Consider the following 25,357-nt stretch of genomic DNA (forward strand, 5'->3'; position numbering starts at 1 on the left):
TCTGCCGGCACTATTAATGATGCCTGACTGGCATGCTCTTGCAGATGTAAACAGTGGCGCAGCAAATTGTTTAACCTTTCCCTGAAGCATAATTTCCTAGACAGTGAGGTGCTGACCTCTCCAAAGCAGATGCAGAGGGTTAGGAGGGTGCCATTTTTCCAGCTGAAACTGGATAGTTTGAAGTGACAATCTCGTATTTTCCCATTGCTACTTATCCCCAGCAAAGTGTTTCTACATATATGTAATGGGACACATGTCTCTTGGGGTCAGAAAGCTTTAGTGTGAGTTTCCAGTGAAACAGTTACTAAAAACCAATCTGAAAGCATAATTTTGACACCAGCATTTAAACTTTAATTCCCTGTCAGACCTGGAGGTGAGCAAGGCCATTGGGCGAGACCAGCTGTAAACCCGGCAATGAAACCTGCCTGCTTCATCAGGTAGGGGCAGCTGATGAGGTCCAGGTTCAGCTCAGGCAGGCTGCTGCTGACAGCAGAGGAAAGGGCCCTGCACGGCTGTCTGCTTTGCCCGCATGTGAGACATAGCCTGAGTGGCTCTGGGGCCATGGGAGGCCTGGGCAGGGTTGGGAGTGGTCAGACTCAGCAGCAGCAGCAGGCACTGCTCCCAGATCTCCCACCCCACCTCTTCGCCACCCAAGCACAACTCTCTCCTTTCCCTTCCCTTCCTTCTGGTAGGAGCAGGCTGATATGGCCTAGCCTCGATGCTTTGTTCAGTTTTGAATCATAGAATCACAGAATCATTTGGGTTGAAAGGGACCTTAAGGATCATCCAGTTTCAACCCCCCTGCCATAGGCAGGGACATCTGCTAGACTGGGCTGCTCAAAGCCCCATCCAACCTGGCCTTCAACACTGCCAGGGATGGGGCAGCCATGGCTTCTCTGGGTGCCCTGTGCCAGTGTCTCAAAGTCCTCACAGTGAAGATTTTTTTTTCCTAATATCTAATCTAAATCTACTCTCTGTCAGTTTAAAGCCATTCCCCCTTTGCCTGACTCCAAAGCACCATCTTCAAAAGAGCTGGAGCTGAGGAGGACAGAGGGGCCTCCCCTGTGGTTCAGATCGTGGTAGGACTGACTGCAGACAGGCTCACGCAGGCAGGTCACTCAATCAAGGGGCTCAAGTTAGATTTGAACGCCCAAGTGAATCTGAATGCCCATTGCTCTCTCTGCCCAGTGAATGTTCTCTGTATGAATAATGGCCTACTGCACAAGGCTTGCAGAGATGGCCACCAGCAGTCCTTCCAGTCCAAAGGGCTGGGATGTGCCATGGGGCCCCACAAGGGAATGCTGACCATGTCAAGGTATGGTGACAAGCTCACCTAAACCTCCTCCATAGGAGTCCAACACCACTTGAAGGTGAACCCTGTGCCCCATTCGCCCAGGGTCTGTGGGCTGCCCTGCGCCCCAGGACCCTGGGGGGAGGGCACAGTACCCTGCGTGCCCCGTTCTCAGCATGCCAGTGGGAAAACCAGGCTCGGGGGCAGTCGCCGACCAGCTCGGTCAGCGGGCGGGGAGCGGGGTCTGCCCCTCGGGTACCACTCTCATGGCGGTCGGACGCCATGTGGGGCCGGCGGCTGTCCCTCCGCCGGCGCGCAGCGCCGCTCCTCCTCGGCCGGGGCACTACAGCGGGGCCGGGGCTGGGGTCGGGCGGTTGGGGGTGGAGGGGAGCGGCGCCTCGGCCGGAGGGGGTGCGGAGTCGCCGTGGAGGGCGGAAACGGGGTGGGGGGGATTTGCGTCAGTGAGGGAGCTGGGAGCGGGCGAGGGCGGGCGGGACGGACGGACGGACGGACGGAGCCAGCGGACAGGCACCCGCAGACCCCACTCGCCCGCTGCCGCTGCCTGTCGCCCCATGGAGCTGTGCCCGGGGCCCGCGGCGCCCTCGGGCTGGGCGCTGCCGCTCCTCCTCGCCCTGGGCGCCGGGCTCAGCCACGCCACGCCGCACCTGCGGTACACCCGGCCGGGCTCCCGCAGCAAGTGAGTACCGCCCGCCCCGGGAGGGCCTGCGGGAACCTCTGCCGGCGGCGGGGCGAGCCGAGGCGGGTTGGGGCAGCCGGAGTGCCGCGGCGGGCGGGCTGGGGCGGCGTGTGGTTGCCCTCACGCCGCCGCCCGACCGTGACGGCCGTTGTCTTTTCGCCCCAGGAACTGGTGCGCCTACATAGTGAACAAGAACGTGAGCTGCTCGGTGCTGGACGGGACGGAGAGCTACGTCCAGGCCCAATACAAGTGTGCCTGGAACCAGTTCCCCTGCCAGCCCACCCTGGTGTAAGTAGCCGAGAAGGCGACCTCGGGCGGGAAAGCGCTTGGCCATCCGCTGCCAAGCCCCGGAGGGGAGGTGATCGCTGCCGCTGCTCTTGGACTGTTCCCGGCACCCCAAAAAGCACCCGACCGAGGCGGGAGCGCATGTACCGCCTCCTGATCCCAGCACGCCCCAAACAAAGCGCTGGGTTTCATTGTGAACATAAGGCTGCCGGAGCTAATTAGAGCCAGGTTGAGCGCGTTGTTGGTCCGCACGGGCAGTGCGCTGCGCGCAGCCAAAGGGGAGCAGCGCTGTCACAGCACCCTGCTGGGCGCCGTGGTGGGGTTGCAGGGTGGTAAACGCGCAGGCTGCCTTCCGTAGGCGGTGGGAGCGACAGCACCTGCTGGGGGCACACCTATGCACCCTGCTCCGGGTTTGGCAGGGTACGGCGGCGCTCAAACCCGGTTTTATAGTTGCTCTGCGTTGCTGGATCGGTGCGTAACAGCAAGGGAGAGCCAGGAATGCGAGCCAGCACATTTACAATCTGTGTATCCCTCCTGTCAGTTGTCCAGCAAGGAGAGCGGCCACCGCAGAGATTTTTACAGGGGGTTATACAAAGTTACTGGTTTGATTTTAAGCTTCATGCTGTTCAGTGTGACCGTATGTCAGTCTGTAGGGTGACCACCTAGTGTGCTGTGTGAGCCCTGCACGTACAGCAGGAGTCAGGGAATGGCTATATCTTGCTGTATTTTAAGACTAATCTCAGGTAAATCCCCTTTCCTCAGTTTCTCACTTGAAGAGCAGTAATATTTACATTCTTCTGTTTGAAAGCTGTAAGTGATAAGCACGCTCTGAAACCATTTCACTCAGAAGTTATTGGAAGGACACCCGTACGTTTTTGTTGGTTAGGCTTAGAGTTGGGCTGAGGTGATGGTGAGGATTCTTTTACAACAAAGAATAACTAGCTTTTATTTTGACATGAAATGGTGAGGATGAGACTGATATTGCTAGGTCCTGGGTGCTACTGAAACAAGTCTACAGGCATCAATGACACTGGGGCCTGTGACAATAGGTGTCAGGCATTTGGCATTCAAATGCACTGCTCTCTGTTTGGGTTGTTATTTTTGTTAAAAACACAACTTTTTCTCTATTGAAATATATAAACACTGGAATTTGAGGGAAATAACAAAGGCAGCAGACAGCTGACTAACACGGTCTTGTGTAATTTCCCTTGTTTCTCTTTGGAGTGTTGAGCTGGCCATTTTGGACTTCTGACTGAGCTTATGGGCTGTGTAATGGGGTGTGCCCTCTGTTGTGCAGAGTCTTAGGAAGGAGTGAGGAGTGGTTGAAACTGAGCTCTTTGAACACATAAATCACCAAGCATTAAGATAAGGAATCTCAGAGGCAGTAAATTAGGATTTTCTTGGACTGTCTGCTAGTAGATAAAAAAGAAAGTGCAAAGGCATTGCTTCTAGCCCAGGAAATGCCTGATCGGAGAACTGCTTGAGCGGGTGAGACCTTTGGCATGAGCCAGATGGGGAAGCCCAGCTTCAGCAGGGGGCTGGACTGGATGACCTCCAGAAGTCCCATCCCTTCCAGATGACTCTGTGGTTCTGTGAAATGGCATTGTCTGTCCTTGGTTTCTGAACATCTGGAGTTGGCTGCTGTCAGAGAATATGGGGCTGAACAGACATTTGGTCTCGCCTGCTGTGGCCAATCTCATGGGGGCTTTTTGTTCTTTTGAGAATGAAATTAGGTATTTGTCATAAGTCTTTGTTTCTTCAGTTTGACTTTCTTTGGTGAACACCGCTGTTACTTCTTTCTTCATAGCTGTAATGGCAATTGTAAAATCATTCCTTGTTCTTCACATAAAATATTGTAAGTACCTACCACAGCACCAGCTGATTAATACTGAAAGCAGATGGAATATTAAAATCTTTACATTGTATTGTGTCCAAAACTCTCTGTGTATAGGCTGTGACTTGCATTTTTCTGTCTGTTGCTGGTATATACCTTTTCTTAGTAGCAGAGCAGGAAAGGAACTAATCCAAAGCATTTGAAATACACTGTTCAAATCCTGTAAACCCCCAGCTTTAGTCCTGTGAAAAGTATTTAATTCAGTAGGAATAGTGGTCTGAGTAACAAAATGTGCTTATATATATTTATTAGCTAATGTTGACAAAAATAGGACAGGAAAGAGATACAAAAGCAACAAAGAAATAACTGTGAGGACTCTGAAATTATTCTCTTTTTCCTTTATGCACTTACATAGGCAAGTTAAAAATGAACTAAATAGTAGATATTCATCAGAATAAACTGCGGTCCCTGTGTAGTCTTCTTTTGATACCCGTGGTTCATCTAAGGGCTCATTCTGCTGCACACAGTGGAGACAGTGAGACCCAAATAAAGAAAGAGCTTTTTAACTGTATCAGAGATGTATTGGTTTTATTAGTACTTAAGTACTACTAGGGCTTTTTTTATCAGTCACTGGATTTATTGTTGATCTGATATATTTGAAGACTCAGTTTAAAGAGCCCTTCTGATGTTTAAGTTCAGTCTAGGTTATGCATGACAAATTACTTAAATTAAAAAGCTCACTGCATTTTATATGGCAGCATTTTGCTGCCTTAAACATAGAGTTGTACTCTTGACTTCCACATGTTCTTCATATACAAGGGAGTGTATATTGCAGATATGGATTATAGTCAGCACTGATTTTATTGTTTTTAGAAATAGAAACCTCTGGTGATCAAGCCTAAAAATCATATGCGTGCATGAACCCTTTTTACCTACCCTTAGGGGCCATTAAAATATCATTTGTCTGAAGTAAAGCCCCACTGTTGGAATGACTGCACTTCTAGGAGCGTTAACTGTAATTTCAGTTTGGCTACAGGGTATATTTCCAGAAATGTTAAGTTGAAATTCAGGAAATTATTACACTTCATTGTTTAGTTGTTTTATAAGTATGTGGGCTTGATTGTGCATTTCCTTGCTGAGAAGTTCGTGAATGCTTTGGCTGATTAAGGTGTCAAGGATAAATGTGAGTTGAAGTGTGGCTGCTTAAGAGATAGTAAGAGAGGGAGTAGAAAGAAAAAGCAGAAAGGCCCTTTGAAGTATGTTCCCTTTGAAGTGTGGGGGGCTCCTGATTTATTTTTCTTAAAACTGTGACTAGCAAAGGAGGGAGGAACTTTTATTAGTGGGTCGTTGGACAGAAGGTTACCTACACAAAAATACTGTTTTTTTTTTCCCACTAAAAAGAACCTATATGTTTTGAAATTTGAAAGATTGATTCACAAATAAGCGATCCCTGCCCACTTCTTTTGTTGTGAATTTCCTTTCTTAGGCTTCTTATGGATGATTTACTAACTAAATTAGCATTATTAGCAATTTGTAACTAATAGTGCTGTCTGATGGTAAAAGTAAAATGTATTGCTCTTCTGCCTAGTTTATACACACTCATTAGGGTTGTGGCTTCTCTTGAACTTCCTCTGGTCAATGCTTCAGGGCAGGGTGCTGTTACACCAGTTGCTTGTTTTGCTTCAAGTACTGTAGAGCATGTTGGGACTCCTGGCTGTACCGTAGATGCTCCAGTTTATGGCCCAGCATTTTTGGGCAAAGCCGCTTTCACTAGTAAGGTTTTGATTGTAAAGTTTGAAGTGAACTGAAGTGGGTGAAGCAGAGGGATGTTTTCTGGGTTTCCATCTTTGCTGCAGAACTGCAAACGGGGCTTCCCTGTATGAGGCAGTAAATCAAATAGGAAAAGATTTAGACTGGGAGGAGTCTCTGGAGGTCATCTAGTCCCCCTGTAGCCCCCAGCTGGCAATGGAGCCAGCTTCAAAGTTAGATCAGGTTGCTCAGGGACTTGAAGAAAGGATGTTTTGTCAGATCCCCTAAGTCAAGTACCAGCCCCCATTAATTCTGATCATGTGGGTAAAGATACCTGTGTGCTCAAGTGTGTAACAAGTCAGGTCACCTGTCCTTAGCTTGTGGGATGTGAATTCATGATATAGTGTGAGCTTCTCATGTTAACATTAATGACCAGTGTGTAATAAGTGCATGCTTAGAAAATGGTCAAGAAAATGATGAATGAATCAATAGCTAAATTAGCAAGCCTCTCCAAATCTCTCATTGAGCAATAATTTCCAACTTCTTGTCATTTAATACTTTCAGATGACCGTAAATAAGCCCACTGCCAAACTAATCACAGTTTTAATCACTGCCAAGAGGAAGATTTAAGGGAGAAGACTGAAATAACTTTAGAGGCTCTTACAGCTAGTTTTCTGCAATCATAAATACGAGGATAGATGGCTATACTTATGAGTAACACACCACTCTTAGTAAGCAGTATTCAATGTTTATTAATAAAATAATATTGAGTAAAAGTGGAAATTTTATTACCACAAAAGAATGTATCAGACTTCCAGTTAAATGGCTGCATCGATTTACCATTTTCTGGCAACCCCAGAACAAGCTGGGTGGAGTACATCAGCCCCAGTCTAGGAACATACAGGAAATCCACATGTAGTTTTCAGCCTTTCAACACTCCCAAGGTAGTTTTGTCTGAGGCTACTCAGTTGCTAGAAATTAAGCGTACAGGCCAGTGTCAGAATGCTCAGCACTGGGTAGGGTCAAACCTGAGATACTCAAGTTAGCACAGACCAGAGCCTATGCTTGCCACTGGCTTCTAGCAGTGCATATCTCATAAGAAAAACTTTCAGGATGCACAAAAACTTGAAGGGAGAGTGAGGACTGTTTTAATGTTCCCCCTCCAAAGATCTAGAAAGATCTTCAGGATTTTTTTTTATTCCCTTACTGTATTTTGTGTGAAGCAGAATTTCTTTGTATAGGCTCCAGCTAGCTAACTGCATAGGGAGGCTAGCCTAAGGGGTTGTGCATTGAAAACAGTGAGGGAACTTGAAAACCTTCAGAGCGTACTTCAGTTTCCTGGAGTGCTTGTTTGAAAAGATTGGAGCGCCTGCTGGGTGTGGTAAACTTTCCTGGCTGTCTCCCTGAGCTTCAAATTGTGCATCTCTGCCTCCGGAGTCTTTCTTTGTGAAGCAGACAGGGACGTTTCATAGCACACATCACTTGAGTTTGTTCCAGTAATTAAAAAAAATAGAAAAATCACAAACTGCTCTTCAGTTCACATTAAGGCAAAGAATGAGAGCTTTTATGCTTTTCTGGTTTGAGAAACTAAGCATAGAAATGTTGCCAAAACAAGTTGTTATTTTTAGGGAGCTGCTGACCTGTTTAAAGCCTATTTTGTCATAAATCACCCAAATAGTCAAGGAACGTTTTGCACCCTTAGAAAGCGGGCAGTGCCAGGTTTACACATTGCAGATAATTGCTCCCGTTTGACTTCTTTGCATTCACATCTCACCTTTTCTCTCCTTTCTAGTTCATTTTTGACCTGGTGTCTTGAAAAGTATCAGCTCTCAAAACAATGCTTCAAGTTATTCTGAAATCTGGGGTGCCAGCTAATCCCACCGGTTAGCTCTTGCAATCATGAAAGCATTGCTTATCTATTCTATCTGTATATGTTTTCAAATAATATGTCAGCAGTAGCTCTTTCTTGGAATGATCCAAGAAATAAACTTATTTAATGGGCAGAGAACCAGAAGAGATACTACTGGAGCTCCCTTTTTCAGGAAGCGTTATTAGGAGCTGCATCTGTGCTTGACCTTTCCACTGCTGTAAGGTGAGAAACTTGGTCCGTGCTGCTAGAATAGGCAGGTGAAGGTGTTGCTATGTGTTGCAGAGTTGCTGCCGTCCCATCACTGTTAGACTACATCATGGTGCTGCTCTTCAAAATTATTCTGAAATCCTATTGAATGGACTCTGTTTTCAAGGTTCTTCTATCCTGTTTTATTTAGTGGAGTTTTAGCAGCTTGCTGTTGGTCTGTCCACATGTGGATGACTGTCATAGGTTTATCTTGTGTGATAACCATCTATGATAATTTAAGACTGTAAATCCCAATGATGAAGCTGTGCTTTAAGCCTTGCCACAGGCTGGTTGTGCCTCCAAGTTACTTAAGTGCATCCCATGTCTTGGTTTCTCTCCTCATAAGAAGATGCTTACCTAGTGTTCAGGAGTGGTAGTTCATTAACACAGGAGTATTAAAATTTTAAACCTGAAAGATATTTTTTTAGTATTTCCTACTGGACTTCAGCTGTCAGCTTTTAAAAAATAAAGTCCTTGGCAGCTGAGAGAGAGGGAGGTGGAGAGAGAGAGAGAGAGAGAGATAAAGAGAGAGATAGATAGATAGGTGTGTGTGTATGTACATACAACAACTAGAAATAACTAGTATGACACATGGGGAATGTTTCAGAGTTTCTTCTTTGCAGGAAGAAACGCTTCTCTCCCAAGAGAGAAAATCTGTGTTTTGAATCCCAATGTTTTTTTATGGAAGAATTCTGTATGAGATGGGTGGCATCAAAATTCACTGTATAAATAATGAACAATGTCACTTCTGGAGATTTTGAATGGAAAGTGAAACCCTGTGGTGTTGTCTGAGGAAGAGTTGAACGTTTCTGTCTTCTCCGAGTTCCTGTAATCTTCTGCCCCTCTTACTGAAAAAAAACATCACCAAACCAACCCAAAACCAAAACCAACCAAAGCAAACCAAACTAACAAAAAAACCCAAAAGCCAAACCCCAACATAAAACAAAAAATAACAAACTCTGCAGTAAAATTCAGCCAGATTCCCTCAGATATATTGAACTAATATTCATCATCAAAGAGAGACCAAGCTGTACTGAGCTACTCTGGGCACTATGATTCTCTGCTCCTTCCCTGGCACTGATAGATGAGGGGACAGTGTTCTTCAGGTGTAGAGGAAAGCAACTTTTTTCCTGCTGTCCTGAGAGTTATATGCTGGGGATGTAGCAGGAGGGAGGAATACAATCACCTGTGCCAGGTCTCTGCCCCCTAGTAATTTCTTCCATACAATAGACAATATCTGCTCCCATTGTGCTTTGCAGGTGGTGTGCAGGCACAGAATAAACAGTGAACACTGGAAAAAGTCTCTAATGCTCATTCCTAAGTTATGACACATTTAGTAGAATTACAGTGCTGATAGTCTGATATTAAAGCACTCTTTGCACTGACCTGGATGGGTGATTTCTTGGTTGTGTACACAACAGGCGGTTGTGTTCCTACAGATGCATAGCGCTTTGTCTTGTTCTCTTGCTTTCCTTCAGTCCCTGTTAATGCTCTCGGCCAGTAGCAGGATTTAGCTCAGAATAGATCTGGTGCAAATGCTGGCCATATTATACATTAGTGCAGACTTTACTAAAAGCACGCTTATGTGCCTATGAGAGCCCAGAAAAGCTGAGCCTTCTTGGTTGTATGTGCTAATGGAGGTCATCATACCTTTATGTATGCCACAGGGGTGCCTCAGAATTGTGTTTTTCCCAGTGCAAACAATATTAAAACACTGTGCTTGGTTTTGGTAATGTGTATTAGAGCCTGATTATTATGTTATATAAAGACCTGACCATAGCCTTTTGGGAACTTCAGTTGAGATGTCTGTGGCTGGGCTAGCGGGTAAAGTCAGTGGCATTTTTTTGAAGAACAAGTATTTCCCAGACCCCAGTGCCTGCGAACACATGGACTGACATTCTTTATACAAATTTTGGAAAGCAAAAATGCCAGCTAGAGGAAGATTAGAAGTGGAAAGATGAGACTTTCTTAAAATCTATCTGTAGGAAGCAGCTTAGTGTCTCAAATGTCAGATCAAAATCAAAAACTATTTTGGGATTCACTAGGACTCTTTTTTTAGATAGATTTTTTGCTGCAGTATATAATTGGGATTTATTACTGATTCCACAGTTTGCTTTTACTGAACACCTATACTTCTGAAACACAACGCAGGGATGTCCTGCATGCTCTTCAGGTAACTGCGTAGATATAATGACTTTAGGATGAGATGTGGCCCTGTTTTGACTCTACTGGCTGTATTGACTATATATTTCTGTTGGCCATAATGGAAATGCTGACAACTAGTGCCTGTCCATACCTACACAGTAGGCACCTGAAATTGAGGTGTCCTGAAACTCATTGCTAGAAACAATCACTAAAAGTCTTCCCGATTTCAGTAGAACTAGGATTTCTGCTGTCATTTATAGAGGTTGGAATTAGGCCTGTACTCTTGGGAAACAGAAAACTTGGGAACAACTGGTTCTAGTTTAGTAACTGTGTAGTATAAATGGTCAACAGGTATATTTTCAGTGCAAGCCTTTGCAGCCTACAGAATAAAAAGTGCTTGGTCAAAATATGACTGCATCTAATTACATCTTCTAGGTAGTATTTTGTGGGGTGTCTGTGTGCTACTTCAGCACTCCCCTTGCAATATATTGAAGATTTAGGTGTCTGGGACATGCAAGAGCAGACTATGTAATTTACAAAGAATGGATCCAGAGTGGTTAGAGCAATAAACAGTGACAATCTGTTATCTCCTATTCAATAAGCCTGTGATTTGCAGGCTGCTGAAGTTATGGACCTGTTCCAGTGACTACAGAATTTTGGACCAACTCTGAAGTTTTGTGCTCAGAATAAGCATTTTATACACTACTTATGTAGAAACATATGCTGATTCTGCAGTCCCTTGCTCACAGTGAGGATGTGGTGGCACTTATCTCCTTGCATTTCACAAAAGGTTGAATGTTAATATCTAGTTACAGAACTGAGCCATATGTTTTCCTACCAGTTTTGTCCAAATGTTTCTGATTTGTTTTATCGCTATTAGGTGACATTCCAAATATCACTGCTAACTGCTTCCTTCTGTGGTTTAGCACAAGAAATTTATAGCTCATTGCCTAGTCAAAATGTCTAGCATTTGCAGCAAACATGTATTTTTAATCAAGCATTTTCCTAAGAAAATACTTTTCTTTCAAAAAGGAGAAATATTTCCACACTATACAACTTTATTTGAACTGTGAAATACTTGAATATTAAAAGTGGAGATTTGCATAGTGTTCTGAATGTGTTTTCTCATTTGATCGGCATGTTGAATTCATGGTGAAGGTAGTAGGTGTTGGTAGTTGTAGGCCTGTTGTGGAAAGATTCCTAAAACCCAGATGTTCTTATTTTCTCTGGTGCAAGGAAAGATTAGACTGTTAAAATCACCCTTTATTCATGCATTCTAAAATAATTATTTCATTTGTAGTATTTGTGAACCCTTTTGACCGAATTGTCTCACTAGGAATCTTTCACACCTACAAGGTAAAAAGATGTGTGAAACTTGGGCATGTTATGTTTTGTGTGTTTGTACTTGTATGTAACATGTTTGCTGTGACTGAGTGAGCAGTTGGATCCAGAATACTGCAAATATATATAAAGACATGTCTGGTTTGTATATTCTAGTAGCTCCCACTCCTATGTCATTAAAACATGTAGAATGACAAATTATTCTCAGGATGCGGTCCCTAGCAGAACTTTCTGGTTTGTTTTGTTAGAACTGTAACCAAGAATATAACTGCATTCACTGCTGATAGACTGTTACATCCTGGCAAGATCCTGGAGGTCTCCAGCTCCTCCATGGAAATCCACTGAGTGAGAGAAGTTCTGCCTTTAAAAAACTTGTATGATTGAGAAGCTGGATGCATGCTGGTGACTGCCATTTATGACTGCATCTGAGTCTTGCTGGCACAGTGACACCATTCCTTGTATGAGCAAAATCCACAGCTGTGTCTGAAGCATATCATCAGCACAGAAGCTATAGCTGTGAAGCTGTGATATTTAAGAAACTTTTATGTGACTGGATTCAAATTAGAAAAGTGTTAGGATAAGTTCCTTGTGCCCAGCATTACATGATTAGCTTTGCTGAAGTAAATGGGACTAGCTGTGTGATCCATTCAGCTGCACTGGCAGTAGAGAGGAGCAGTAGTTCTTGGTAAGTAAACCCCAGTTTAATTTATGAGCCATCCATGAGCATAGCTGTCCTGTGACCACAGTTCAAGATGTAAAATGTAAAAGCTGTTCTACATCCAGATTTTGAAGCATTTTGATTCTAACTTAATTTTTCTCCAGGAGAAATGTAGTTTAGGATTCAGGTTGGTCTGCATTTGATGTGCTGTAGCTGAAATCAAAACAGATCCAATTCATGTATTTGCTTGAGCTCTCAGACTTGAAAGAATTTGTAAGGAATAGACTGCTACAACATTTTTTAAAGTTGTAGATGCATTCTGTTCATACTTTGTAACTTAGAAGGGGAGAATTCTTCTGCATTTCAAATAATTTTTGTATTAAATCATATGAAAACATTTTGTGCGAGGTGTCCCTGCCCATGGCAGGGGGGTTGGAACTAGATGATCTTAAGGTCCTTTCCAACCTTAACTATTCTATGATTCTATATTATGATTTTTAGGATCATGAAATTATGAAATAAAGAGTGAGAATGTCAAGCTTGCTTATTTTTTAAGATGGAGTTTGGAAAAGTTTTATAATTTGCCCATATGGAAAATACTAAGCTTAATTTCTTTTAATTTGTTGATAATTCTTCTTTTGCATTTGGTTATATCATCTGAAGGTGTCCACATTGATGAACATGACTATAGAGAAGGTATAAAAAGAATGGCAGAAACAGGACAAGGAAAACCCTCCTGCCATAATTTGAGTGTAGATGTGCACAATTTGCATAAAAGTATTTCTTGCTCCTTTTATAAAATGTTTCAGCTATATTCTTAAAACCTTGTTAAGAAAACATGGAAAAGCATAATGGTGTTTGAAGATAATCGAAATACTGTAATTTTGAGGAAGGAGTTTGGCCCTGAAAGTATAGAGAGAAACACACACAAAGTTAAGTATTTTATGGAAATCAGAGGAAAGTATGTACGACCATTTCCAGCATGTGAAAATTTATCTGGAAGTTCAAAGTTTGCATTTCAGTAATGTGGTGTTGTGAGAGAGCTTGTAATGACTTTCAAAACCACTTCCAAACACTAAAGCATCTAGCTAATCCTTTCCATCCTCTGACTCTGGCAGCTGGTTGGAAGGAAAGGGATCAAACCCAAATTACCTATACAACATACAGTTTAATACTTTAGCTAAGGGAGAAGGAAGAGGAAGTTCCTGGGTGGCTGGGATGTTGTCCTTCCCAGTGGTGCCCTCTACGTTGCACTTCTCAATTTTTAAAGCACTTGACCTTGGGGATGTCTGTACTTCACATTTGCAGGCAGAATCAGCAGATGTTTTAGTGAAAACTTTAAAAGAAATGATGAGCTGGAGTGCAGTTTACTGCTGTTTCATATATATGGTTTTGTGAAGGTAAAACAGGATTGGAAACCTGCTCTTGTGTTTACACGCTTCAAGTCAGAATCTGGAAAGCTTACAACCACAGCAAACTACAGCAGTCACAAGCAGCTAATCGACAGAGCTACAGCGTAGCTTGCCCCTGTCTCCTTGTAAAGATTGACAAGGAGAAGGGAATCCAGAGAGGTTTATTAGAATAAACTACACTTTGGCCCCCAAACAGTTGGAAAAAATATGACAGTCTCTAGTTAATTTTTTCTCCCTTAAATGAGAAATCGTAGATAAAGTGATAGTGGTAGCAAATGGCTATCAGATGTGAGATATTATATTAAAATTATGTCTCTGAAGGTGAAAGGTGAATAAAAGTATACAGAATTATTTCAGTAATTATTTACACGCATGGCAAGAGAAGCTTTGAAGAGTAGCAGTTTGACTTATAATGTGAACTCTTTCACGATCAGTGTAAGTCTACATTTGGTAGCTGATTGCTTATTATTTTCTGCAGTAACAAATTTTGCATATTAATACAAGGCAGTGTTTAATGAAACGTGTGATTGATTTTGGTCTGGTTCGCATGCCTGCTTCTGGTGCCCATTCTGTTCTGTATTCTCTGTCTCAAAATACACTTCCTATGAGCCTGGCCAGGCTAGGAGTGAAATCTGTTGCAGAGCTGAGTCTTTTGCTGCTGTCCTGTATTTGTTCTGCTGATACCACTACTTTAGGGACACCTCAGCTGTGAAGTGAGCCTTTTGTTCATTAGTGCATGCAAACTGTTGTCTAATCTGAAATAACCTTAAGAAGATCTGAAAAGGCCATAGAAAAGTTAGTAGTATGATACTAATTTTATAAAAGAAAGGAGTTAATATGAGAAATTGAGATAACTTTTTTGTTTCTTACATATTCCAGGTATACCAATTTATAGAGCTCATGTGGCAAATTCCTGTTTTACTTATATTCCTCCTCTCTCAATCCAAAATGGTACCTTAAATTGATTTAGTTTTTCTAAAACAGCACAGCCTCTGCCTATGGTCTGGTGGGATACCTTGGTGTGTGAATGCAGCTGAACATGGGGTACACGTGCTGGAGCAAAGTTATGGAGTAAGTCTGTGGTTAAAGAAAGTTGCACAACCAGAATCAGTTTGCCATTTATTAACTTTTGAGTGATTAGTTGGGGTAACTTAAGACTTATGTATGTAATGTGTGCATAGGTTTGTCTGCAAGACCATTTTCATCTTAACTAGTGAAGTAGGAAAGATTCCTTTGTTGGTTGTGGCATTTCATCTGACTCTTCATGTCCTTATCTGACTCATGCTTTCACCATTTTGTCTTTTCCTGTAATATTCCTCTTAGTTTTGACTGCTCCTTACATATGGATTCTGAGGAATGGCTTGTGTGGAGACTGTGGAAAGGCAGGTGGGACAAAGGCAGAAACAATTTTTGATGTCCAGAAGAGCTGCTGCCAGAGCAGCCCTGTGGGTGGGTTTGCAATGTAAAACAGTTAGAGGAAAAAGGTTTTTGAATTTATAGAGTAATACACTGGTGGTCACTGTTAGCAGTGTCTGATGAGTTGAAAATTCGCTTCCCACATCATATTACCCCTCTGCTCATACATGAAAGCCCTTGTTCTATGGCCATATTTGCTCTCCCTGACATGACTGTGTTGAGGGCAGGTAACTTTAAAACCTAGGTAGAAACATTTTTTCATTTGATATTTGAAGGACAAAATAAATCATAGATGAAAAGAATTATTTTTAATAAAAAAAAGTTTTAATTTTTGTTTTAATCTAAATAGCAGATTAGGTTATGGATTGTTTAAAATGCTTTCTGTTTCGGCAGATACCGGACAAGTTTCAGACCTCGGTACACAGTTGCATATAAGACAGTAACAGAGCTGGAATGGAGATGTTGTCCTGGGTACAAAGGGGAGGACTGCAAAGAAGGCCCAGCAGAAAAGCCAAACACTGCTCGTCGTCCCACAACACCAGCAAAAGCTGTTGTGAAGAAAGGCTTAGGTAACTTTTTGTTTGAATTTTGGTATGCATGGTCATGTCTGGTTTCTTGTTTTGTCTTTTTAAGTATAAGAGCCATTATGGTTTCTATTAAACTCAGCAACTGGCAGGTACAAAAGCCATATGGAAGACATGGTGTGGTGGGAACATAATAGCCAGGCAGTAACAGCCTTGATAGAGAGAATTTCCTGAAGAATAATGGAGGGGTGGCTGTAGATCACTGGCCATAAATACCAACTGCCTACTCATGGTTCAGGAAAACCTTTGGGTTAAGGTTGGGGTTTTTGTAAGACTTTACAGGAGTTTTTTTGTGGTTTCTTCAGTATTCAGCACAGAAGATGTATTTGAGAGGGACTGTTACTAAACCAAAAAAGAACAGCTACTAATTTTAATGATATGTAATGCTCCAGAGCAGTTTTTCCTTTGTTCAAGGGCATGTGCAGATTTTACAGATTTATGTTAAATTACTTACCTTACCACTGAAGGGGAATGATAAACCTTGATTTCTGAAAAAATACCTTAAAGAGTGAATAATGTTTGTTTGTGTAAGATAGTGTCTTTTAAAGGAATAAGAAGGAATGCTGTTACTCAGTCCTGTGCTTTTTCTGTACTAACAAAAAATGACAAACAGATGTTTCCTTCTGAAGGACTTCTTTGAACATCATTGGAGGTTAGTGTCACGTATGGTGCTTAGTCAGATTTCCCCTTGTGGTTTTGTGTAGTGGAATGGATTGGGACTGAATACATTGTGTCAGACCACTCCTATAGATTATATATGTGCTTTAAAAATAAGCTTTTAAAATATTTTGTTATCCCACCTAAAGTATTATTTCCAGAAGATAATAATAAACCACAGTGATATCTTTACGAAAATTGCACACTGCTTATGTCTACAGATTTTCTTTCTGCTCTGACCCTAAGATACCCACAATTTAATGCAAAAATAGACCAGTGGGTATCTAGTAGCTACACTCCGCATACTTTTTTATTATTAAAGGAATCTGCCACCCTGCCAGTCTTGAGAGTACATCTGTGACTTCCCTCCTGCTTTGTAATGTCTTTAAGCTGAAATCCAGTTTAGAACTTAGGAAAAAATCCATCTGTATGTCCTTCAGACCCTATCTCAGTGATGCTGTCCACTATATAACTAGCTTGGAACCAGTACCAAAATTATTTTGTCTGAAGATTTAACTGTTAACCCCACTTGTCATTTGAAAGAGTTATTCTAATGGTAACAATTTGTGTGTCTATTTTCTGTCATATTTTAAGAAGTGTATTTTCTTTTTAGCTTCTGCTTCTTAACTCCGTTTACTTTTTTGAGGAGAGTGCTGGTGTTATTTTATCTAGTCATTTTGGATGTGTGAAGCTTATGCTTTTATACAAATTTTCATTGCCTACTTAAATATGTATTGAATAATTATGTATTTTTGAAGCAATTTGATAACTGGAATATCTTCTTGAACCCCATCCAGTATGTGCATTTGGATTCCAGTTCAGCAGAACACTGAAGCATAAACCCACTTCAGGCACATAAATTGTTGCCACTTAAGTTTTCAGTGGGAATTCAGGAGCAATTATTGTTATAGGTGTTTGTACCTCCCGAATTATTGTTATAGGTGTTTGTGTTGTGATGTGTATGGTTCTATAATGGTCTCATATATGCTATAGATTAGATTCATTGCTGAACAAGAAGGGGGATTCTGCTTGCTGATTTTTTGTTATCGCCATTTTGTCTTGGTAGGAGTTGGTCAGTGCGCTAAAATTTTTAGTTTGTAGTGTTCTGATAATGTTTTAAGTATAAACTACTGAAAACAGGAATAGAAAAGGGAACAAGAATTATGCAATTTAAACCATTCTTCAGTTTAAAGAAAAGTGAAATTAGCCTCAGATGATTAAAACAGATACCACTGTTAGTAATTACATCCAGGCTTTGTCTGTTATTTCCATGAAACAGATGCAGAACCAACAGAAGAGCCAGAACCTCCACCATATGAGAAGAAAATGCAGTTTCTTGAGGATGAATTGTTTAGGCTTACACGATCGGTGCTTGAACTTCAGTCCTCTGTGGCAGGTGTGAATGAAAATCTAAAGTTGACTGTCCAAGAAGATGCTAGTAAAATGTTGGTCACTTGGCTGAACAACCTTTATGACCGCCCAGAGCCTGATAGTGCGGTTGGTGGTGAAACAGACACTATTCATCTGCCTGGACTGCTCAACAATAAAGATCAGAAAGACCCTTTTATTGATTTTGAAATGGAAGATCTAAAGTCTGAGCTAGCTGATGTCAAAGAAGCCTTGAAGATGAGGAATGACAAGCTGGAAGAACTAAATGGAAAAGTTAAAGACTATGAAGGGCAATTAAAACAACTGCAGGAGGCAGCACAAGGACCTACAGTAACAATGCCCAGTGACAACATATATCAGGAGTATATAGACTCCAAATTTGAGTCCCTCAGACAGGAACTACTGGAAGGATTTGAAAAGAAAATGGCAGATCTGAAGAGCTCCTGTGAACACAAATTACAGGATATCCAGCAGCAGTGTGATGACAATGACAGTAACTGTGTAGGAATAATTGATGTTATAAAGGGAAAAGAGAATGACTTGAGGAAAGAAATAAATACTCTCCGAACTCAGATCCCATCAAACAAGTCCAGTTGTTGCAAGGAGGGTGAGAGGAATGACCTTGACCAACAGATACAGGATTTAGATAAAAAGATTGAGAGAGTTGCGGAAGCACACAGGATCTTGAATGTCCGAATAGATAATGAGATCAGTCGATTATCAACTCCAGATCTAGAAGACATGTTTGGTGAGAGGTTGGAGGAGCTGGATGCGAGGATGAATGTTACAGAACGAAATGCTGAAGAACATTGCTTTTACGTTGAGGAAACTCTCCGTGGTGCCATAGCTGCTGAAGTAGATGAATTGAGAGACTTGTTTGATCAAAAGCTGCGGGCACTAGAAGATAGGCTGGGTGGCACTATATTAGAGATTGCTAATACCACAGACCCAGATGGAATGTTTGTTAATCCTGGGCTCATCTCGCCCAGTGATGCAGGATTCACAAATAAACAATTTACAGAAGAAATAGATTTCCTGAAGAGCAAACTACTGTCACTTGAACACCTCTGCGGACAGAAATGTCAGTCTGCACCACAGGGTATGGAGGACATTCAGAAAGAGCTAGAAAACTGTAACAACAAATACAATCATTTGCTTTCGAAAATAGATAATAACTCTGTTCTCCTGCAGTCTCTAAATAGCTCTCTTAATGAGAAGCTCAACTTAATTAAGGGTAACCAACGTGACATCCAGAAAATGCAGAGAGATGTACGTGTATTCCGGTATAGTCTAAATGTCATGGATAAAGATATGAAAAATCTTCAGGATGGCTTGAGTAGCTGCAAAGAGCAGCTTCTGGGTGTCAATTCTACCTGTAGAAAAACACAACGAGGTGTCTTCCGGAAAATCGATCAAATGCAGAGGACATTTGCAAACCAGACTGCTCACCCCAGTGATAACTGCTGTGGTGAAGTAAAAGAGAGACTAGAACAGTTGAATGACCATATCCTGAATGATCTTAGCAAGTGCAAAGAGAAGACCCAGGGTATCCAGGAGGGTGTTTCGGATGTTGAGAGCAGAGTCTCACATGTTGAAAAAGTCTGCAGCAAGCTGGACTCTGTCTCGGGTAACTTGCAGAAGATAAAAGAAGGTCTGAATAAGCATGTGAGCAGTTTATGGAACTGCATCCGTGAAATGAATGGGACTATAGTGTCTCATTCCACTGATATTTCTGGCCTCAAAAATTCTGTACAACACTTTAATAGCCAGGTCTCCAAAATCACCACGGACATTGAAGGCATGCTGAAATCTCAGTCTGACCCAAGTAAGTTTTTTTCTCTTTTAAATGCTTTTTGCTGTTTGTTTTTCAGCTGCCTGTCTTTTCTGAATCATTTAGAAGGGAACTAAGGAGGGAGGAAAAATGTAATATTATACAACTTTTACTTTGTTTTTACAGTGACTCTAATTTTGGCTCTTTGGTCTAGAACACCGTAGAGGGCTTTGGGTCCTTATAAAAGTATTCTCAAAAGAAAGAAGTCTTACATGCTTTCTTGTTTACTTTGAGCCAGAATAAAGAGAGTAGGAAACTAATATTACTGGATAGTGAGTTTAAAGTGTGTTTTAAGTAGTAATTATCTGTGGATGTTATTCCAGGTAATTAGGCTAAATTTTGTTTTATTTTCTTGTATGATGTTATTCTTGATTCCTCAGGGGAAATTGAAAAGTAAGTAGAGAATATGGAAGTCAAAGGAATTCAGATTTTTGATAAGAAAGATTCTCTGGAAGCTGTATTCTTAGCATGAGTTAATGATTGTAATTTAACACCAACTCTTTGATTCAGGACTTTCACAAACAAGCTCCAGCCTATCTTGGTGTGGCATTGTAAGACTTCTCCTTCATAGTTCCCCCAGAAGTTTGCATTCCCACAATGTGGTTGGCAAGCTGGCAATAGGCGCACACCCCTGCTGGCAGTGTTCTTACACCTCAGCACTTCTGTTTGTAGTCCAACATGTTAGTGCAAATCTACCTCTACAGGTGGTTTAAAGTTTGCGTTAGAGTGGCTGAGAAGCAAAGGCACATTCCCTTTGGCCTAAGATGCTGTGAAATGGTAACCTCAACATGTTGGTGAACCTTGCCATGAAGGTTTAGAGACCTTGCCAAATGCCACTCAGTACCCTCTGAAGGAGGGTGTAGTTCTTGCAAGAGCTCTGTAGTTCTTCCTCCAAATTTCAGCAAAGGGTTGTTTTTCTGAGAGTCAAAGTTTACAAAAGGAAGCTGAGTTCCTGTTTCTGTCAGCATGACACAAAAACACAGGAATTGGAGGCTATTTTGAAACCGCACTCTTCAGTTGGTTTATGTGTCTGGTTTTAATTTTGTGCACCTATGAGATAAATAAGAGGCCGATTTCTGTGACCTGCCTTAAATCAGAAGAAGAGGTGCTGAGGGAAGAGGCTGTGGGCTTTTGCAGCTGGTGGTGGTTGGGGGGAGATCAGATGCAGGACTGTGAGTGCTCTTGCTTGAATGGATGAGTTGTGCTTCATGCAGTAGTTTCTTTGGTGAAGAATATCCTTCTTATTCTGAGGTGGAGCCTGGAAAGCCTCTGATAGATGTGTTTCTTTTGAGCGTTTAATTGTTTAAAACCAAATGTATTGCAGTACTTTACATAAAAATCCCTCTGAGATGAGAAGCTTTTGTGTGAGATTAAAACCATAAATATTTCTCTTCCTTTAAAGGAAGAAGTGAAGGGGAATGGAGGGAATCCATAATTCTCAGATAATTCACTTGGTGAAATCTTGACTTAAATTCAGCAGGGTTAGGACCTTCACCGCTAGATCTTGCAGAAGCAGACCTAGTCCCCATTAAAATGCAGTATGATGTACCTGTGTAATCCTATTTCTCATCCATCTTGCCCAGAATAAATTTGCAGTAGGGACCAACGTTGGAGAAAGGTCCAAGAAACACACAGTAATCTTTTGTGTGTTATTTAAAGCAGGTGTTTGAGCAGCCTCATGGGTGGTATTTATCTGCCCTCTTACAATGTTGTAATGCATTAACAAGTGTCAGCATGCCTGGGTTTCCATAAAATAATGCTGTTTCAGGGCAGAGCTCTCGATCCACCATTGGGTGTTGAGAGCCTGTGGAAGGATGATGCTGCTGCTGGATCTGAGGAATAGGCACTCTGAGCAAACCTCCCTATGATGGGGTGCGTCTGACCTCTGAAGGATTGGTGAAGCACACACTTCCGTCCCTAAATGTTTCCAATTAAAATAGCGCTGCCTGGCACAGCAGTCTAAGTAAGTTTTGATGGCTGGAGTTGCAGAAAGATTTTGGCAAAAGAGACTTTTTTTGACGTAGTTTGGGAACCCAGTTATGTGAGTTCAGGTATGACTTTAACTGTTTACATATCTCTGATCTGCAGCATCATCACCAATACCGACATTTGAAAGGAAGACTGTCAGTCCTGGCCTTAGATGAGTGTAGAATTTCTTATTCACCATTTGCCAGTGTATCGTAGCATTCAGATGATGTCATTTGACCTTAGAAGGGCCAAAACAGACACAAGCTGTTGCTAATAACAGTTGTAGAAAGCAGTAAGGCAAGGATATGTTGCAAGAAATACGATATAAAATCTTACCAAGCAGTGTAAGCCCAGCTCACTGTAAACCAGAGCAAAGTCAAATGACCCTGATCTTATGAATATGCCTGTGTTTTTTTCCCCAAATCTTTAATTAATGGGTTTCAAGTGCCTCTATCCAAAGTGACAAGCCAGGTTAGTGACTGATTATGTGTCAGATATGGACCCAGGGGCCAGAAATTTGTCATAATTTCTGATGAAGAATAGTACAGCATCCTGCCATACACAGGGTGATGGTGGCAGCAGGCAGTGGTTTGCTCTAAGAGTGTAGGGAACCATGCATGTGCTCACCAAGGTAATGTAGTCCAGCAGCTCTTTGTCCACATTAGATGGTGACCATCTCCAGCTTCATGTCTTGTAGGATTAGTTGTTCTCACTGCACTCTGTACCTCTCTGCAGGTACGTTTGCTCTTCAAATGGCAAGAAAGTGAAAGCCATGTTAGTTAGTGGTCTCTTTTAACTTACTGCCTATTCATACAGATTCATTAAGTTTTCCAGGAATCCCAGCTGTGGTCATGCAGCCAGATACCGTGCTGGGAGTGCAGTTTGCTTTGGTTACGGTTATTTGACCTGAACTGCAGTTCTTCTGGGAATTGTGTCTATAGCTGGGCTTTGAAAGCAACAGCAAAATGTCATCTGCTGAAGTTATGGCCTAAGAAACCAAATGTGTGCTCTGCATTACAACACTGATGAAGGACAACGTAAAATCTTAGTGTTGTAGGGCACATAGCCATAGTAAATCCCCCTAGGCTCCCTGTGAGCTTGTACTTTGTAACTTAATTGTCAAATCCTTTTGGTATCCATAAAAAAATTCCAGTAAGGTCTGTTTGGCTTATTCTGAGTGCAGTGACAGATTCTTTTACTTGCTAGTTTGTTCTTTGTGCTTCGTTTCTATGTGTTCTGGGGGCTCTGGAGAGCATGGTTGGGGCAGGATGATACTAGAAACAGACACATCCTGAAGACCCACCCACCTCATACATCCAGGTCGCTGCTTGTAAATCATTCCTCCTTCTTTGAGTAAATTTTCAGCCGAGGAGGGAAACCTTTTGTTCTGTTTCACTTGCAGATGGGCATCTGAGAGCAGAAGCTGTTGTGTGACATGGTAACCAAGTTGTCACACCAGTGATGATAACCAGAGCAGCCAGGATGCTACTGCTGAAGGCAGTGTTACTGTTCTCAGCTGTGTAATGAGCTCAGCTATGCTCTTTGCCTTCCCAGATAGTTGGGAAGATGACAGGGAAGATTTCTGTTTTGCCTGTTGTTCAGCAAAGCTTAAGCAGGTCCAGCTAGATTCACTCCAGCCTTCGTCAGGGCTTCATTTTCTCACTGCCTTGTGAATTGAAAACATGTGTGAATGCAGCATCAGGATACGGTGGCTCCGGTGTTACCATCTTTGTCTAGTGATTTATCGGTGCTGTGTCTTGCTATGATGCATCCTCAGCAGAAGAGGCCAAAAAGGTTGGCAAAGATGGCAGACCAGATCCCTCTCAATCCACACATATCTGATTGCTGGTACTTTAAGTTGAGCTTTAGGCAGGTGATTTTGGATTTAATTTCATGGAGATGTAATTGGACAATTCTGAATATTACAGTATTGATGTTGCATACAAGAAAGCAGTTTGCACAGGATATGGGATTTAAGCAGTTGTTATTTGAAGGTTTAGAAAAGCAAGCAGAGCAATGTATTCATTTTCCCTGTGTCAGTCCAAGTCGTTGTCTTAACAAAGCTCAGCTTAATTGACTAGAGCAATGACAAGTACTTGTATCCCAAGGTGTAAAGTGTTTTGTCGATTTATGTTTTGAATGGGGTTAATCTGAAGCTCTTAGTTGATGGTCTAAATCTATGCTGCTGTGGACAGAAGATGTCTCACCAAGTTAACAACTCTGTTAAATAATTCACTTCGATACTTTAAGCTTTTTATTTAATAAGATTTTTTTAATCCTTGGATTTTTATGAAGATAACTGTAATCTGTATAAAGTGAACATTTCACTCCTTAGTTCTCCGCCTTGTGGATAGAGTTATGAAGTAAGCTTCAGTGCAGTTTATCAGTGCATTGCTTGTGTTAGTTTCGACTCTCATGACAGTTAAAGTCAGCCAGCAAAGTTCAGGGAGATTTTTTTTCTAGCAGGCATATCTAGTAAATGAATGCAGGTGGTGTGAGGCTATGACTTCAGGCGGCCTCTCTGGAAGGCTTATGTGGACTTAGATGAAAACAAGGAATGAGATTCACAAGGGTAAAATGCAGGTGTTGAGTAGTCACGGAACAGCATGTGGGTTGCCAGCAACAGTGTCTGGCCCCAGCCATGCGCATGGACAATACCTGCATGACTTGGTTGTAGGCTCTTGCCCAAAGGTATGGGGTAAAGCACTCCTGGGTGTCCCCAGCTCTGCAGGAGGGCCAGGGGAAGCTTTGCACCCTGTCTGCTGCTAGACAGAGCCAGTCTGTTTAGCCCTAGCCAGTGGCAAATTTACCCAGGATGATTTTGGACTGTGATGAATGGAAGTGTTTATTTTGACCACTGAGTCCTCAGAGCGGTGGTCTCCACTGTGGACCATCGCAAGCATCTCTGGTGTGATGAGTTGCATCAGTTAGATTTGCAAGGGGATGTTTGTCCATTTCCGCAGAAACTCCTTTCTATCCCTGCACCTCAAGCTATAGTCTGAAAATGCAACCAAAATAACCAATGCTAGTGTTTAATTTAGAATAAAATTCTAATTATTCTGTGTAAAAGCTGACATAGCATCTGAAATGACACATTACTCTGTAAATGTGTGGATTGCTGAAATCTACACATTTGTGAATTCCTGTTCTTAGTGTAATTCAACTTCCTTCTTGGGAGGACATTGCATTCTTATATGTCATATAAGACTTCAGTTTTATAAATAAGTTGTAATTCCTATAAAGAGCTTAGAACTGGAGCAGATACACAAAAGTAACCATGTCAGCAGTATTAAATCCTGATGTCATACGTGTTGGCTGCCCTACTGGAAAAGTCTTTTAATGGTATCTCTTTAAGCAATAATGGCTTTTCTGGTGGATTATATTGTAGGGTTCTGCCTTTGTTGTCAGAAAATATTAGTAATGGGAATACTTGGAATTAGAAGTTTATTGCTTTTCAAAGTAGGGGAAAAAATCTGTTAAGTCCCTGTTCATTTACTCAATTTTTTTTTTTCTGTGGATACTTTTCGGTATGGTAGTGCTAAAGGGTCAGCCTTATGCTAAGTGTTGTGTGAGTACAGAGTCAAAAGTAGGTGCGATGGGCAAGAGGGGTTCAGGAACACTGAAGTGAAGGTAGGGAGAGAACATGCAATGGAGATGAAGGCAGCAGAGGAAATAGGTAGGATACAAGGCCCGCTTGGTGCAGCAAGTCAAAGCTGGACCAGCAGGTGAATGTTCACGGTTGTTAGACTTAGGCCAGGTTATTTTTCAAGGCCGGATTGGACTGAGCCTTGGGTGACGCAGTCTGGTGTGTGGTGTCCCTGCCAATGGCAGGGGATCTGGAACTAGATGATCTTAAGGTCCTTTCCAGCCCTAACTATTCTGTGATTCTGTGACTATGACTGCTGCTTGTCCTGTCTCCAAGCTGTCTTCATTCCTTTCCCTGTGTCTCAGGCTGGGAAAGAGGGGAGTCTGTAGTACTGCACT

At 42.1% G+C, this 25,357-nt stretch overlaps 1 protein-coding gene across 1 annotated transcript in view; it reads left to right on the forward strand.

Annotated features, from left to right (window-relative positions):
- Positions 1 to 1,771: 1,771 nt before the first annotated feature.
- The window catches only part of EMILIN2 (elastin microfibril interfacer 2), a 36,362-nt gene continuing 12,776 nt past the window's right edge, over positions 1,772 to 25,357 (forward strand). Inside the window, exons 1-4 of the mRNA XM_062632890.1 lie at positions 1,772 to 1,988; positions 2,154 to 2,276; positions 15,338 to 15,513; positions 17,465 to 19,399. Coding sequence (XP_062488874.1) covers positions 1,864 to 1,988; positions 2,154 to 2,276; positions 15,338 to 15,513; positions 17,465 to 19,399 — 2,359 coding nt within the window. The 5' untranslated portion in view covers positions 1,772 to 1,863. The remainder of the gene's footprint in view (positions 1,989 to 2,153; positions 2,277 to 15,337; positions 15,514 to 17,464; positions 19,400 to 25,357) is intronic.

The sequence above is a fragment of the Pezoporus occidentalis genome, unplaced genomic scaffold, assembly GCF_034315485.1.
Source record: "Pezoporus occidentalis ecotype Australia unplaced genomic scaffold, CSIRO_AGI_Poc_V1 ctg4, whole genome shotgun sequence".
Classification (NCBI taxonomy): domain Eukaryota; kingdom Metazoa; phylum Chordata; class Aves; order Psittaciformes; family Psittacidae; genus Pezoporus; species Pezoporus occidentalis.